The 17,247-nt window shown below is 33.5% G+C and overlaps 1 protein-coding gene across 1 annotated transcript in view; it reads left to right on the forward strand.

Annotated features, from left to right (window-relative positions):
• The window catches only part of CDH9 (cadherin 9), a gene marked incomplete at both ends in the record, with an annotated part of 81,489 nt that extends 69,138 nt beyond the window's left edge, over nt 1–12,351 (forward strand). The window contains 5 exons of the mRNA XM_079703714.1: nt 2,077–2,213; nt 2,708–2,829; nt 7,104–7,221; nt 7,546–7,797; nt 11,864–12,351. Of these exons, the coding sequence (XP_079559840.1) occupies nt 2,077–2,213; nt 2,708–2,829; nt 7,104–7,221; nt 7,546–7,797; nt 11,864–12,351 (1,117 nt within the window). The remainder of the gene's footprint in view (nt 1–2,076; nt 2,214–2,707; nt 2,830–7,103; nt 7,222–7,545; nt 7,798–11,863) is intronic.
• Nucleotides 12,352–17,247: the final 4,896 nt, after the last annotated feature.

Raw genomic sequence — 17,247 nt, forward strand, 5'->3', positions numbered from 1 at the left:
ATGACTTTTATTCTTGATCTTAGTACATTAATGAGTATTTTAAAAAATAAGAACGATCTCAGATCCTTGTCTGACAATGAATGCTTAATTAAAACTCAACATAACTTTTGCTTCTAGGAAATATATACACTACTATGCCTTTTTATATAATTATTTTTATATTTAGGTTTAAAATTTTTCTCTATTTACTTGGGATTTCCCACCCCAGAAGGATAGTTACTCTTGGGCAGCTACCATATGTCACATGAGGTTTTTTTTTTTTCAATCCCCAAATTCTTTTTATAGCAACCATGTAGAAAAATTACAATCATAATTATTGCAAAAATAGGGAATACTACCATTTCCATGTAGCTCTACTGTACACTGCACACTTCCAAAAGATAACAAGGTGACTGTCCTGGTTTCATATTTTGGAATGAGGTACAGGAAGAAATCTGAGACCAACTATGCCAAGATTTTAGCAATTTTATCTATGAGATGAAATCTAATATATATATACATATAATATGTATATTTTCCACATGCCCAAATACTCACTTTGAAGCAGTATTTGTGAATTTGAAACAATAATTTTACAAAATTTAGCAGAAAGTAAATTAGGTAAGCACCATCATATACTATATTAAGTTTTTAAATTTTTTTTGAAATCTGAGTTTACTAATGGATCCCTTAAGTTAAGCACAGTCCTTATAATAATGGACTAAGTCACATGTTCTTTATTAAAATAACCCAAAGAAATAATCAAATTTAGAAAAATGTATTTTTATCCAATATTTTAAAAATTGCCAATGTTTCACAATGTTTAGAAAATTAAATGTCTATTTTTTGTCAAAGTCAGTGCCTGATAGTGGATATATTATGGATTTATAATGGGAGTTGTTAGTTTCCTAATTCACCAGATTAAAAGGGGGTTCATTTGCTAAGTGTCTTTAATAGAAACCTAGAAAAAATGAGGATGCCACCAGATGCTGATTAGTCTGTTAGTTCTCTGTCATTGATGCTCCTTTGGCTGTCCTTATTCTAACCAGTTTATCCCATGGTCTTAACCTTGCTATACAAAGCCTTATCTATGGACCTTACAACATGGGATTCACCTAAGAGTTTTTTAGAAATGCAGAATAACAGTTCCCACACTAGACTTACTGAATCAGAATCTGTTTTTACCAAGACCCCCATGTGATTCATATGAACATTAATGTTTGAGACACACTTAGATTCCTACATGGCTCAATTAAACACTCAGCAGCAGAAATCTCAAACTTGCAAAAATGGTAGCTAGTACATCTGTGGTTCTTTGTCATTTCAGTTTTTATTTGGAAAAGGCTAAAGGGAGAGATTGGAGGAAGACCTTTGATTCAGCTGAAATGATCTTTGAATAGAGAACCATTCAAGAGCCATGTATTTTACAACAGCCTCTGCATATTCACTTATAAGGACTCTGTGGACACATGTTTTTATGTGTTATTTTCAACATAATTTCAATTTATCCAATGCAATTGACTCTATCAACTTTAATATGACTTTAATATGTCTCAAGCACTGCAATAGGTCTATGATAGGATAAATTAATCAAGTGACAATTAAAAACTCACTTAAAAGCTGCCACAAGGATTCATGAGTATAACTAAGGACTGTGAAGTACACATAATCATAGAATAGTAATAACAAAAACAGCCAACTACATCAAATTATCTAAATGACAATTACATTAAATACAAATTCAAGAAAATTATCAGGGGCTTCCCTGGTGGCGCAGTGGTTGAGAGTCCGCCTGCCGATGCAGGGGACATGGGTTCGTGCCCGGTCCGGGAAGATCCCACATGCTGCGGAGCGGCTGGGCCTGTGAGCCATGGCCGCTGAGCCTGCGAGTCTGGAGCCTGTGCTCCGCAACGGGAGAGGCCACAACAGTGAGAGGCCCGCGTATCGCAAAAAAAAGAAAAAAGAAAAGAAAATTATCGGTATTTTACTTGTCATATTTATCAGACCATCACGTGAACTGCCTATAACTTTAATAAATGGTAGATGAATTAATAATTTTAAAACAATGCCTGGAATAATGAGTCTCTTTTCTGCTAGATACTCTGTTGATCGGCATTCGGATATGGACCGGATTTTCAGTATTCACTCAGAAAATGGTTCTATTTTCACTTTGAAGCCTCTTGACCGGGAGTCAACCCCTTGGCATAACATCACCATTACAGCCACAGAGATAAGTAAGTTGGAAATACATCCACCTGAACACATTATTTTTCACCAAAGTAGTAAAATAATAGCATTAAGTAGACTCTTTTACTTGAGTGGAATGAATTTCCACTCTTGCTGAATGAATTCTCTCAGCAAGAGCTGAGAGAAATGATTTAGAGTGTGCTGGATTTTTAAATTATTTTAATGATTATCAAATATTCATTTTATTTTAAACTTGATTTTCTTTTACATCTTACTGTAGGATAAAAATATAATCTAACTTCATAAAAATAATCAGTCTAAGAAAATTATCTCTTACAAATAATATTCACTCTCAATTGTATTCTCCTCTTTCTATCATGCTCTTCATCTGAACCGTGTAAGAAAGCTGAGACATCCATCAGCAATCCAATCAAGAAGTGAATACCCCAGAAATGATCTGTTGCTAAGTTACAAATGGGGCAAACAATATCACTACTACTCTATAAATGAGACTGAAATCTTACACATGTTCTCATTGCAGATAACTCAAAACAAAGTAGCCGCATTCCTGTTTTCATCAGAATTCTGGATATAAATGACCATGCTCCAGAATTTGCCATGTACTATGAAACATTTGTCTGTGAAAATGCAAAACCTGGGCAGGTAAGTTATTATAAACTTAAAAAAAATTTTCTCTTCACAAAGGCAGATGACACTGCATTAATTTACTTGCACATTTTTTTTCATGCAAACTACTGTCAGTCTTCCTTGTCACTTGTTTATCTCTCCTTACCAAAAAAATCACAATAATCTTAAAAAGATGATTTTTAAAATATTTTATAATCCATGATATACTAGGAAAAATTATAATATATGCTTTAATTTATAGACTAGGTACATAATGAATATCACATGTATAAAAATTTCCTACCTGGATTCATAATCATACTGATACTGAGCTATAATCACAAACAGAATGAACATACATTATTAAATAAAACATGAAGTATGAAAATAAAATTGTTGTGTTAATATAAAGGAAATCATAATAATTGTCTTGTTGATTACATTTTGCTACTTTGAGTTGCTCAAACAGGACATTTTGGTTTGAGACAAGTTATATTTTGTTTGTGATTTTTCGACTTTAATATTAGTGAGATAAAAAAGAGTGTACAAGAGTTACAAAGTCCACATATAAAGTAATATTTCAGGTATCTCTAAAGTAATTTTAAGAAAATGCAGAATATGTTCACTTTTTACACTAAGACAATATTTTACAAATACAAACTGCATAAATGTTATTGAAAGAAATTTTAACGAGTTATTTAGATATTTCCTTGAGGAAAAAGTAGGTAGATGCTAAGAATCCTATATAATTCTATCATGTCCATTTAATATAGAAAATAAAGTGAAATATAGTCTTTCTTCTATTCCAGTAGAGATTATAATGAACTGAATATTTCTACCCCCTCAAAATTCATATGTTGAAGCCCTATCTCCCAGTGTGGCTGTATTATCTGAAGATGGGGTCTCTAAGGAAGGAATCAAGGTTAAATGAGGTCAAAAAGTGGGGCTCCGATCTGACAGTATTAGTGTCCGTTAAAGAAGAGACCAGAGAAATCACCCTCTATTGTCATACACACGATCAAAGAAAAGGCTATGTGAAGATGGAGCAAGAAGGCAGCTGTCTGAAAGCCAGGAAGAGACCTCTCACTAGAAGCCCACTATGCTGATACCCTGATCTTGGTCTTCCAACCTCCAGAACTGTGAGAAAATAAATTTCTGCTATTTAAGCCATTCAGTATATGGTGTTTTGTTATGGCAGCTCAAGCAGACTAAGAAAGAGGTACATACCACATTCCACTTACATACACAGAAAGACAAATGAAGTTTTTATTTTCTTTACACCAGCAAAGAATCATTACACAGTTATTTGGACTAAAAATTGTTTTCCTGGGCTTCCCTGTTGTAGCAGTGGTTGAGAGTCCGCCTGCCGATGCAGGGGACACAGGTTCGTGCCCCGGTCCGGGAAGATCCCACATGCTGCAGAGCGGCTGGGCCCGTGAGCTATGGCCGCTGAGCCTGCGCGTCCGGAGCCTGTGCTCCGCAGCGGGACAGGCCACAGCAGTGAGAGGCCCACAAACCGTAAAAAAAAAAAAAAAGGTGGTTGAATAAGCCAACTAATGTGTAGCTATGCTCTGAAAAGTAAGCAGCAAATTAAAAATAATCATTCATCGAACTGAGAATATGCCATTGTTACGAAGTGAAAAAAGGAAAACATTTTTTTTTTTTTTTTTTTTTGGCGGTACGCAGGCCTCTCACTATTGTGGCCTCTCCCGCTGTGGAGCACAGGCTCCGGACGCGCAGGCTCAGCGGCCATGGCTCACGGGCCCAGCCGCTCCGCAGCATGTGGGATCCTCCTGGACCGGGGCACGAACCCGTGTCCCCTGCATCGGCAGGCAGACTCTCAACCACTGCGCCACCAGGGAAGCCGTCAACTACCCATTTATTAATGGAAATTTGGTTTACCAACAAAATGTTACTCTAGCAGACAGCACTACAGTGAGCATTATAATACATATATAGTTGTATACTACCTGGAATCATTTTTCTTTTGATGAAATCCTCGAAGAAATAAATTTTATCTATAAATACTCATCAGTGCTTCCAAATAGTGCTCAGAATATGTTATATAACTAGTAATAACTTCCACCAAATGTGTATAATTGCTCATTTATTGGGCAACACTAGATTTTAAATACTATCTACCAATATGTAAAATCTCATAATAATTTTAACATGAATTCCTCCAAAATTATTGAGGCTGAACATTTTATAGCTGTTAGTTTCCCAAGGCTACCATGACAAATTTACACAAACTAGATAGCTTGAAACAACAGAAATGTATTCTTTGACCCAGTTCTGGAGGCTAGAAGTCCAGAATCAATGTGTCAGCAGGTTCATGCTCTCTCAGAAGGCTTTAAGGGAGGATCCTTCCTTGCCACTTCCTAGCCTCTGTGTTTGCTGGTAATTAGCATTCCTTAGTTTGTGGACCCAAATTACTCCAATCTCTGTCTCCATTGTTATATGATATTATTTCTGTATCTCTATTTGTGTCCATATTTCCCTCTTTTTGTGAGAACTCCATTCACTGGATTAGGGTCCACCCTAATTCGGTATGACCTCATCTTAACTTGATTACACCTGCAAAGAGCCTATTCCAAATAAAGTCACAACACAGGTACTGGGCATTAGGTCTTAAACATATAATTTGAAGGGACACAAGTCAACTGATAATAGCCTGTAGATATTCTTTACTTATTTATTAGTATGCTTTTTTATTGTTTCATGTGAGTTATTTATATATTACAAAATTAATATTTGATAATGATAAAGTATAATTGATATTAACTAATTAAAATTATTTTAATATTTACTACTGCTATTAACATGTCTATGTCATTGTTCATATAATCAGTGGAAAACAATTTTCCTGTTAAAATTAACAAGTTTAAGAATAAAACATAATATAGATGTCAAGCTACTGATACATATTCTCTCTTAAAATATGTTTAAACATTGGCTCATCTAATCATTTCAAGAACTCAGTCATACAATGAAAGGCTCAATGATGTTTGATGTTTATGATTAAAATATTACTAAATATTTGTTACATTATTGCTATTCTGGAACAGAAGTTTGAGCAAGAATATTAGATCTTATATAAATTTTTCTATGTCATGCGCCAATCTTGAAAGGAGAAAATCATATCAAGTTTATATTAATAATTATGAACTTTCAGAAGTATTGTATAAAGAAACATAAGGTTACATGTGTTTCTGTCGATAAAATGAACAAAATTATAGTTAATATCAAAGAGGAAAAAGTATTAACTAGTGAGTATGCAGGTTGGTATGGCCATGGAAGGTACACAATAACCAAAACAATGGGTACATTAAACTACTGTGAAATTCTAATAATTCTTCATCACAGAATGTTGGACTATTATACCTGGAAGTGGTGCCACTATTTGTTTTTGTAGAAGAGAAGTTTGAAAGTAATGGTAATTAAATGACTAATTATATATCACACAGACGGCAGACCGAGGACTGGAAAACAGGCACCCTGATGTGTAGCTTTGAGTTTTATCCACAATAAAATGCTCAATGGAATTTTTCTGCCCAACCTGTCATTTGCTGCTCCATCTTCACACTATGGTACACCTCTGACCTACAGGGAGCACAGCTGAGACGTGTTATAATTTCTCAAATTCAACAATGATTTTACAAAACTTTAGAAGCATTTATTTGTATATTCTTCTAAATTTTGCAAATACCATTAAAAAGAAGAGCAAACAATTTGAATAAAGTATGCAATATGATTGTACTTACGGTGCTCCATAGCTTCTCCTTTCTGGTATTATATGGCATATTGCTCATATTCCCAAAACTATATTTATAGTTTCCTTAATCTCTAAGAGTGGCTGTGCTATAAGCACTTTTGTTTTTTTTTAAAAAAACACATCTGTTATGTCCTTTGCCTTTGAAACAATCATTATCTCGTGGAAGCAACATACTGCTAACCAATTCATAATAAAATGGGCTGGTAGTATATATTAACAATGTTAAAAGACAAAAGATTGGCGTGATCAAATTTTTCTTTTCTCTTCTTGAATACCATAGTGGCCAGGAATCAGATAATGATCCATAGAGGTGCTCTGCAAACTGATACTTGATGGGCATTTTTCATTCTTCATTAAATAAGTTACATTAGACAGAACTACAAAAAAAGATCTTGGCAAAATTTTCTGAAAATGGAATTTTTTGTTTAATTTCAGTATTTAATTTCAGTGATATATTTAAAGCTCAAACACTGATTTAAAATGTAATAACAAGAGTTGCTTTGTGTGCTCTATTTAACTTTTTCTTTGGTTTTAGTTGATTCAGACTGTCAGTGTCATGGACAAAGATGACCCTCCCCGAGGCCACAAATTCTTCTTTGAACCAGTGCCAGAATTTCCCCTCAATCCAAACTTCACCATTGTAGATAATAAAGGTACAGAACATTTTTTTTTTTTTTTTTTTTTTTTTTTTTTTTTTTTTTTTTGTGGTATGTGGGCCTCTCACTGTTGTGGCCTCTCCCGTTGCGGAGCACAGGCTCCGGACGCACAGGCCCAGCGGCCATGGCTCACGGGCCCAGCCGCTCCGCGGCATGTGGGATCTTCCCAGACCGGGGCACGAACCCGTTTCCCCTGCATCGGCAGGCGGACTCTCAACCACTGCGCCACCAGGGAAGCCCTACAGAACATTTTTGAAGACAAATATTATGAAACCTTAAGAGGCAAAATTTTAAAACTGGTCTGACTTTTTGTTTTTTCAGATAATACAGCAGGAATCATGACTCGAAAAGATGGGTATAGCCGCAACAAAATGAGCACGTATCTGCTGCCAATTTTAATCTTTGACAATGATTATCCAATCCAAAGCAGCACTGGCACACTCACCATTCGTGTGTGTGCCTGTGATAATCAAGGTAACATGCAGTCCTGCAATGCCGAGGCCTTGGTCCTCTCTGCTGGCCTGAGCACGGGAGCTCTCATCGCTATCCTTCTCTGTGTCGTCATACTACTTGGTAAACTATGCCCCTGAAAGATATGCCCCTGAGATATGCCCATTCAACTCAAGGAATTCTCTCCCTCATTACCCAGTGATTGCACATTGAAAAGCACTCTTCTTTAGAGCTAAAGGCTGAAAATTTTAACTTGTTATTAAAATTGTTCTTCCAATTGAAAAACAATTGAGTTTTTGACTGTGGATAGTTCTAGCTTTAAAGAGTCTGAAAACAATGATATAATAGCTAGTGATATATACATATATTTTAAAATATGTTTTATATTTATAGTGTTTAGTGTTAACTAAGATCGTCCCATTTCTAAGGACATTTCATTTAATAATTGATTTAATTTTCATATCAGCTCTATAAGGTAAATACTTTTATTCTTCTACAGAAAGGTTAGATAACTTACACAAAGTCACTCATTCAGAAAGTGTTTTAACTAGCATTAAAACCCAGGTTATTCTATTTCAGAATCCACCTTTCTAAGCACTATCCTCAAAACAAAAGACTACTTTACAAATAATATTACTAACAAATACTAAGTTATATATATCATAAATGGAATTGGTCAGTGCATTTAACTTGTCACAGTAAGATAAACTTTTTTTTTTAAGCTAAACTTTTTTTTCATAAAATTTGTTAAATGTAGGCACAACACACCAAATTAAATTTTAAGCTCATTTCTTAAAATATCACTACGGCATTGTGGTCATACCTACTCCAGCAATATTTTCTAAATAAAGTCATGCTTCCAAGTGCAAATGCTTTCTTTGGGCATGCCCTAACAGGACAATGATTTAATTCAATTAAACAGTTGTTCCACTGTAACACATTCCCCCAAAACTTGTTTCCATCAAATATTCATCCAAAATGAATGCTTAGGGCAGGAGAGCTAGCCAAATTTATGTCCCAATGCTCATATGTGCTGGCTCCTTTTCACTGCAAATCCTCTCAGGCTATCTGGATAAAATCCCTTTGGCCAGATATTCTTGCAGGACTTCAGTGGGGAACTGATGAAAGTGAGGGGAAAGCATTTGTCTCAGTTATAATGATCCAACTATTTAGAAAAACATTTTCGTAGGATGGTTTAGAACTTAACACACTACTACCATCAGCAGCAGCAGCAGTCCACATCTCCACCTGCTGCTAGAAAGTTCAACTCCTCCATAAAATATTTTTGTATCCTCATGGAGATTAAATGTTGGCTTACGCTCTTAGCTAAGTGCTACTGATATCATATTGCTTTATTTGCTCAAATAGTTTTACTATCCTAATTTAGGACAATATGGAAATATGTATATTTCAAATTGGATTTTTTAATATCAATATTAATATAACACATACTAACACATAAAGACATGCATGCATACATGAGGGAACATAATCCACCCCCAAAAATAGGTTTAGATATTATAACATTATCCAACTAAATTGGATAATATTTTTCTCTACGCAGAAATCTAGAAGGCTTCTTTTATTCTGAAAAGTCTGCCATCTTTCTGCCCTGGGAAATATAGAAGGCACACAATTCTTGTATTTTACCTTCTCAATTTATTGCCTAAATGTGGAATGATTTTCTATTATTTTAGTTAAAATGGGTTCTAACTCATAAGGTTTCATTATAAAAGTTCTTTAAGTATCCCTGCTGTTATTTCACGTCTTTATACAAATGGCTGGACATAGTTACTGTACCTCTGAAGTTAGAAGAGTCTGCTTTTTGCAAAATGGTGATATAGCATGGACAATAATATTTTAGACCTATCCTGCTACAGTTTGAAGAAATGTAATTCATAGTTTATATCCATGTTACAAGGCAAAGTAGCAGGTTAAAACCTAGGGCAGGGCTTTTTAATCTTTTTGGTTCCTTGGACACCTTTCATAGTGAAGATGAAGCTATGGACCTATTTAGAATAATAATTTAAATTTATAAAAATAAGACATGTAACACAAAAGGAAATACATTTATCCAAATTAAAAAAAAAAACAAAAAAGCAAGACGTGTTTAATTATCGTCATATGTGCTTTCTTCTAGAACAAGTCTAATGATTATTTGTAATATATCCTAACTATAATATAATATAAAGTATCTGTGATTTCTATTGGTTTAAAAGTCACACATACTGTTACTATCACTACAGTTTATGCTGATATCCATAATAGAAAAAAAATGTTAAATTCAAGTTATAGTGAAAATATAACTTTCTATATTACAGAATATAGCATTTTTTTTCTACTCCTTACCTTAGTCTCTTTGAATTCCACTCATATACTCCAGATTAAAAGCCTCAGTTGAGGGAAAAGAAGCAGATAATTTTGGCCTGACAAAGCAGAAAACCCTCAGAGCAGATTCTGAGGACCATTTGTAAATTTCATAAACATTATATTAGTTAAGAAACCCTTAAAACTATTTGACTATATGGTTGTTCTTCTATGCATAGAGAATTTATAAATTAATTAATTCAGTATTAAACTTAGAAAGAACCCTGTTTTTCTACTGCATGATTCACTAGATTTGTGGATTTCAGGTCTATGTTGGACTTAATTTACGATCATCCTTTAACAGAAGAGAGTATAGATATGTCTCATTATTAATGAAAAGTTTTTTAAAATGTCTTCAACATGATTCTGAATATAGCTCAGCACCCAAAGCCTGATCTGTAGAGGTTAGCGAAGATACTTCTAATGAACCTTTTGTTTTCTTCTTACCAATTAGTAAGAGCTGAGGAAAGTGTATTGGCCAATATGACAAGAGCACTGTATGGGCCTTAAGTGTAGTTACAGGGGCCTCCAGGGCCATGGTGAAGTGCAGTCTCAATGGAAATGAGTTTGTGTAGTCTCAAAACAAAGACAGAAAATGAATGGTAGGTTTCTGAGGCAACATGTTCTTATTTTTCAGTAAGACATCAGTAGTATTGACAAAACATTTAACTTCCATAAAGTAAGGAAAACCTGGTTTTTATTTCTCCCCAGCAATGTATAAGTATGCTTTTGGAAAATATTCTTTATTTTATTCTTAACTTTCTTATGTATAAAATTATGTACTTGGTTCATTTTCTATGGAAACATATTTTGTTGGAAATCATGTGATCTTTCCTATGTTTTAAAATGTAATTTTTAATTTCAAAATGTATTTATCTTTCAAATGTTCATTGTCAAATATATGCATAATAATTTAAATTCCAGTAACATAACAAGAAATAAGGAAGTATGTCATATGTGGGGAAGTTCATAGTTAACTTGATAACATAAGCATGTAAATAATAATACAGCATATACAGGGAGCACAATTAACATTTCAGCCCCAAAGTTTGAATGCAACTATATATCAGGGAAGTCCTCAGAAACAAGGTAATATCTGTAAGATGAGAACAAGGTAAGGATGAGTTTGAGTTTTAATTTTATATTGTAGCTTATAGAGTTATATTTCAGATTTTAAGCAGGCTTTCAAAACCAGGTCAATAAAAGAAATTAACTAAACAGATGTGACATATGGGAATAGATGAGATTAGTAGCATATATATCTGTGTGTGTACATATGTATGATATATATACACATAATATATATTATACATACATATACACATGACATATGCATATATGTGAGCAATACTTTGCCTGTATTCCCTTGAGTCCTTAAGATAATATTAAATTGGTACTGAATTTCTCTTGGGATAATCACGATTGTAGCTTTAGAATTTTAGTATTTTGAAACAAACATGCATTGGGGAAGAATGAGGTATTACATACTTATAGTTGGTTAAATGCATTCGCCATAATTGAAGATTTTCAATGCCAGAGCCCCATAGGATATTGAGTCTTGAAAGTAAATAAATGGCATTGTAATATCTGTTTCTTTATCAATATAGTACATCCAGTCACTGGCCCAAATCATCCTGTATTTGTGCAGGATAGTTACTCTTTATATCTAAATGAATTTAACACTTCTTACACCACACCAAGGTCACAAATACAAAAATGCACTATATTAATTTAAACCCGAATCATGGAATCTCACAATTTTCTTTCTGGTTTTTTCTTCTTCTTCTTGTTGTATTTGTTTTTGTTTGCTTTTTGTTAATAGTTTTAGTTGTGCTGTTTGCTGCATTGAAGAGGCAAAGAAAAAAGGAACCTTTGATAATTTCAAAAGATGATGTCCGGGACAACATTGTGACCTACAATGATGAAGGCGGTGGGGAAGAAGATACCCAAGCTTTTGACATTGGCACATTAAGGAATCCAGAAGCAAGAGAAGATAGTAAATTTAGAAGGGATGTAATGCCTGAAACAATTTTTCAGATAAGGAGGACTGTACCTCTGTGGGAAAATATTGATGTGCAAGATTTTATCCATCGAAGATTAAAAGAAAATGATTCAGACCCAAGTGCACCTCCTTATGATTCACTGGCAACGTACGCCTATGAAGGAAATGATTCCATAGCAGATTCACTCAGTTCTTTGGAATCTCCCACAGTAGACTGTAACCAAGATTACGGTTACCTCAGTGACTGGGGGCCTCGTTTTAAAAAACTTGCTGATATGTATGGGGGTGATGATAGTGACCGAGATTAAGAGTATGGTATGAGTTCATGGACATCAGTGGAAGTACTCTCTTTGTTACTAGATGGAGTGGCCTGCATTCTCTTCCTTGGAGGAAAATTTTTTAAAAATCAAAATTACAAACAATACTTAGGTGTTGTCTTAGTAAGAGTTTGCTTAACCAGTAAGTTTCTGTGAATGAACACGAATGACATAGATTTTAAAACGTAATAATAACCAGTTCACCCTCTTTGACTAACAATCTCTGAAGGAAAGTATATCACATGAATAACCAATAAAAAGTACATAAAAGGCTTTTTGTGCCTTTGCTTAGATATAAGAACTTTATAAATAATGTTTTCTTAACTGACTTACAGTCACCTTTACTATTAAATGAAACGTGCAACTGCTTTGTAAATTAATATGAAAAAATATATCTCTAAAGAAATAGGAATGACTATTACTGCCATATTTATTTAGTTGAAGAATGTCTTTCTGTTAATTCATTCATATTTTTATAAATGTATATTTATATTTTTGTATTTTTATGAAGTAAAATAGTATTTATAAAAATAAATTTCACTTTATTTAATTCCTGGAAGAAGTTCTGATCTCACTTATAACATTTCTTTAAACATCTTTAAAGGTAAAACATGATTTACTCAGGGAAAAAGCAGCTAAATTATTGCATGTAATTTGGAAACAGAATGTGGTAGGGCTATAGTGAGCTTTGGTACAAGTTGTGATTTTCTCCTGCAACCACTCGAATATGGACAAGCATTTATTGAATCACTGATGTCTACCCATCGATAAGGATGTGAGACACATTTACAATATAAAATATTATAAATATACTTGTGAACAATTAACTTTAATTTTTTTGTACAATTCTTTCCTATGGGATCAACCAGTAAATTTTATCGAAAGTAAATGAACTATGTGTCTGTAATGTGTAGATGAAGAAAAAAATCTAAACCACTCTTCCTTCATCAATAGTATAGTTTCAGAATGAGAAATGATAGTTCCAACTTTTCTCTTTATGATTAGATAATTGATGGAATATAATTTGGTAACATTTAAAATGTGTATTAACAAATTAGTGGAGTTTTTTTTAATTGATAATTTTGTTGAGGGTGTTGGAAGCCACTGTATTTGAAGAAATCTTGAAAAAACTAGTGACAGGTAGACTGGAGATAAGGAACCTTAAGGAAAGTAAAGTTTTATTAATGATTGGGACTGTCCAGAAAACAGAATATAGACACACTAAGACACAGAAAATAAGAATAGAGAGGGATAATTGTGCAGAGTAATCATTTGCAAATTTTGAAAGACTGCAATGTAGAAAACTTGCCCTGGATTAGCCAGGAGAATAAAACCTAAACTGAAAGACACTTCACAGGGAGATTACATGATATCCATTTTCTATGTCATGAATTATCCTCTTTTTCTCCTGTATTATTGCTCCTTTGAGGAACAAATATCTTGCGCAGGGTATTTTCTAGGTGGAATTTATATAGAAATTTGGCTTTGACTAGTCTGTTAGCAAGCCTTTTAAAATAGCAACTACTTATTAACTTATAAATAGGCACTTATGTATTCTGTTACTATGTTGTAAAATATTTAAAGACCAAGACTATTTCAATAACTTTACCACCAGTAGCTAACACATATTAAAGGTTTAATTTAATGCTAAGAAAACAAAAACATACTGGGTATTTAAAAAATAAGTGAAAATTTCTTATCATCGGAATTGCCCAGAAAACAGAAAATTTTTAGTTTTAGTTAAGAAAGTATTAGTTTTTACCATAATAAGTAATTAGTTTCTCCATTGCTAGAAATCTTCCTGCATAAATCAGACAAATATTTGAGGATTACATAGAGTGGCTTAAGGTAGTAAGAAAAAATGAATTAGATGCTTATTAATGCCTCTTATAATCATTTATTCTATAATCACCAGAGGGATAAGTGACAATAAGTAAACACATTCTAAGAAGGCCCATAATTACTTTATGAGTAACAACTATTTATAAAAGAAGAGATTATGTCAAATCAGAAATGGGGGAATTGGTAGTTGCATTGCCTGCCTGAGTTCACCATGCCATAAATACTAAGAGCACCACAACAAACCAAGCTTCAGTTATAGACCTATAATTGCTATGAAAAAATCATATTGATACCAGATAAGGCATATTAAGTTTTTAAGCTCGATTATGAAGAATTGTTCATTTGACTACCATTTTTTGGCAATTAAATATTGAATTTAATTTCAGAGTTATTCCTTTCCTTCATCTGGAAATCAATGATGTACTACAGGACTCTTCATAAGGGCAGAGTTAACAGATTTCATACTTAATATGTACATGATTGTTTCTGCTGTAAATTGGAGGGTCAGATTTGATCAAATAAATTACCAGATCTGTGTAATACTGATACTTCCTATAATTGTCCAGTAATACTTGAAATTCCTTCAGTGGAAAAATGCATTTAGGAGTCAGGTGAGATTTTATTATTTCCTTACTGGCAAGTAAAACATTTACCTAACTTCTCCAGAAAAATAGACCTGAAAATATTTACCCTATTGGGTTTGGTTAATTTTATTTCACTAAATGCACACAATACACTCGATAATATTAGTTTCAATCACTTGATTCTCTTGGACTGTGGAGTTGGTAATATCTGAGGAAAATTAATAGTTAATGTGTGCTTACTTTTCAAACAAAATAACTTAATTAGCTTTGACTGCTTACACTTGAGATAGAATTAAATTAAAGCCATTTGAGTAACTACTGTTCCAAATATAATTAAAACAATCATTGTTTTATTTTGAATGTTCAATAATTTTCAGAAAATATAATATCTGTCTATATTCATACCTGAATATTTTTCATTGAGAAGCTACCTACATTATTAGAACTTTAACACACAACCTGAATGTTACTACATTCAATCCTGCTCTCAGACATATGAAATAGATTCCAATGACTTAAAAATCAAACTTAGTAAAGAAAACTAAAGAGCATTAACAACAAAAACAAGCCAACAAATAAGAAAAAAAAAAGTAACATCTTACCTTAGCCAGTGGTTGAACTGACTTCAGTTGATTATTCCTTTTATCCTGGCAAAAGCACCACAATTGGCTTCCAGGATTCTTCATTCTTCTGTTTTTTTCTTTTATTTTACTCAGGCTTCTTTACTGGTTACTTTTCTCCTTCCTAACTCTGTATTTTGGAGTAATCCAGGCTCTTATCTGTTTTTTTTTTCTCTATTTAAATCCTGGCCCTTGATGATCTTACTTATTCTTTCAGTTACTATATGTATCTATGTCTGTATCTTGATATAAATATAGCAATAATTACAGACATAAACTGAAAATTTCGAAATTTAGATCTCCCATCTTTACCCCTTTCTTAAAATCCAAACATATATACAACTAACTATTCTAAATTTCCACTTGCATGTCTAATTAAGTGGGATATGTCCAGATTTTAACTTTTAATTTTCACCCAAAATTTATCCTATTCTCCACCTGTTTTATGTAGGTTGATGACAAATCGATCTTTTACTTGCCCAGGCCAAAAACCTTACAGTCATCCTTCATTCCTCTCATTCATATCCAAAATTTTAGAAAATCGTGTTGACTGTACCTTCAAATTTATCTGATATACAATGACTTTTCATCACATATCCTGCTACAATCCTGGTCTAAAAGTATTACCTGGATAACTGCAATATGCTTCTAAGTGCTCTTTCTTACTGGCCTTTGCCCCTACCATCTATTTGAACACCAAATACAGAGCGGGTTGCATTTCTTTTTTCTTTTGTTTATTTTGTTTTAATTAGATAAGGGTGAGCATCTCATTTCTCGACTCAAAACTTATCAACTGTTCTTCAAAATTAGAGTCAGTCCTCCCAAATGATCTACTAGATCTCGATCACATTACCTCTTTGATCTTATTTGCCTCTATATCCTTAACTCATGTCACTTCAGTTATTCTGGGTTTCTTGTTCCTTAAAGATGCTAACGTTTTCCCCTTTGAACTGACTGATCACTCTCCTTGGAACAATCTTTCCCCAGATATCCATGAAATTAACTGTGTAACTTTCTGTAAGTCCTGGGTCAGATGCCACTTTCTAGATGAGGACTATATTAAACAATCTATTTAAAACTGTAATCCTCCAAGCCCATTTCTCCTTTCCACATTTATTTTAAAATAAATATTTTCTCAGCAAATATCACCATACAACATTATACACAATTTGTTGGTCATCTAATTGTTGTCTGCCACTTCTACTAGAATTCTTTTTGGTTCATAAACTAGACCCTGTACACATAGGACAAGGAAAGAACAAAGAAAGAGGCAGGCTGCTCCAGATTAATATGTGGCAGTTTTAATAACCAAGGAATCTTACATGTGAGACCTGCCTTTGTGGCCTTAAGACAAGTAGATCTCTGCAATCTCCCACCAAAATCTTAAAGGTTTATATAGAAGCCTTACCTGGGTCCAGTCACATATTCAATCCAGATGGTCTCAACATACCTTACTCTCTCAAGGCTGTGTCTTTAAAACAACTCCTCGGTGTGGGAATGGTGGGCAGAAGGTGCTTCCAAAGGGCGGAGAGTGGGTGTGGAGCCTCCAATTGCCCGGGTCCAGTGTGCAGGTTAACCAGCAGTCACATTGTCTTGATAACTTCCTCCAGCAATGACTGGTACCTTTGGTTGACAAATTTCAGATATTATAATCTTTTCATATGTTATATTAACTAAAATATCCCATGCATCTAGATTAGTGCCTCCTACCTTGTTGAAAAGCAGCAAATATTTTACAAATGGGGAATGGAATGCACAATATTTAAATATAATAATTAATTTGGTAAAATATTATGAATATATAGGAGATTAAAAAACAAATGTAAACAAAAATAATTATA

This window comes from Hyperoodon ampullatus, assembly GCF_949752795.1.
Source record: "Hyperoodon ampullatus genome assembly, chromosome: 4".
Taxonomy (NCBI): Eukaryota; Metazoa; Chordata; class Mammalia; order Artiodactyla; family Ziphiidae; genus Hyperoodon; species Hyperoodon ampullatus.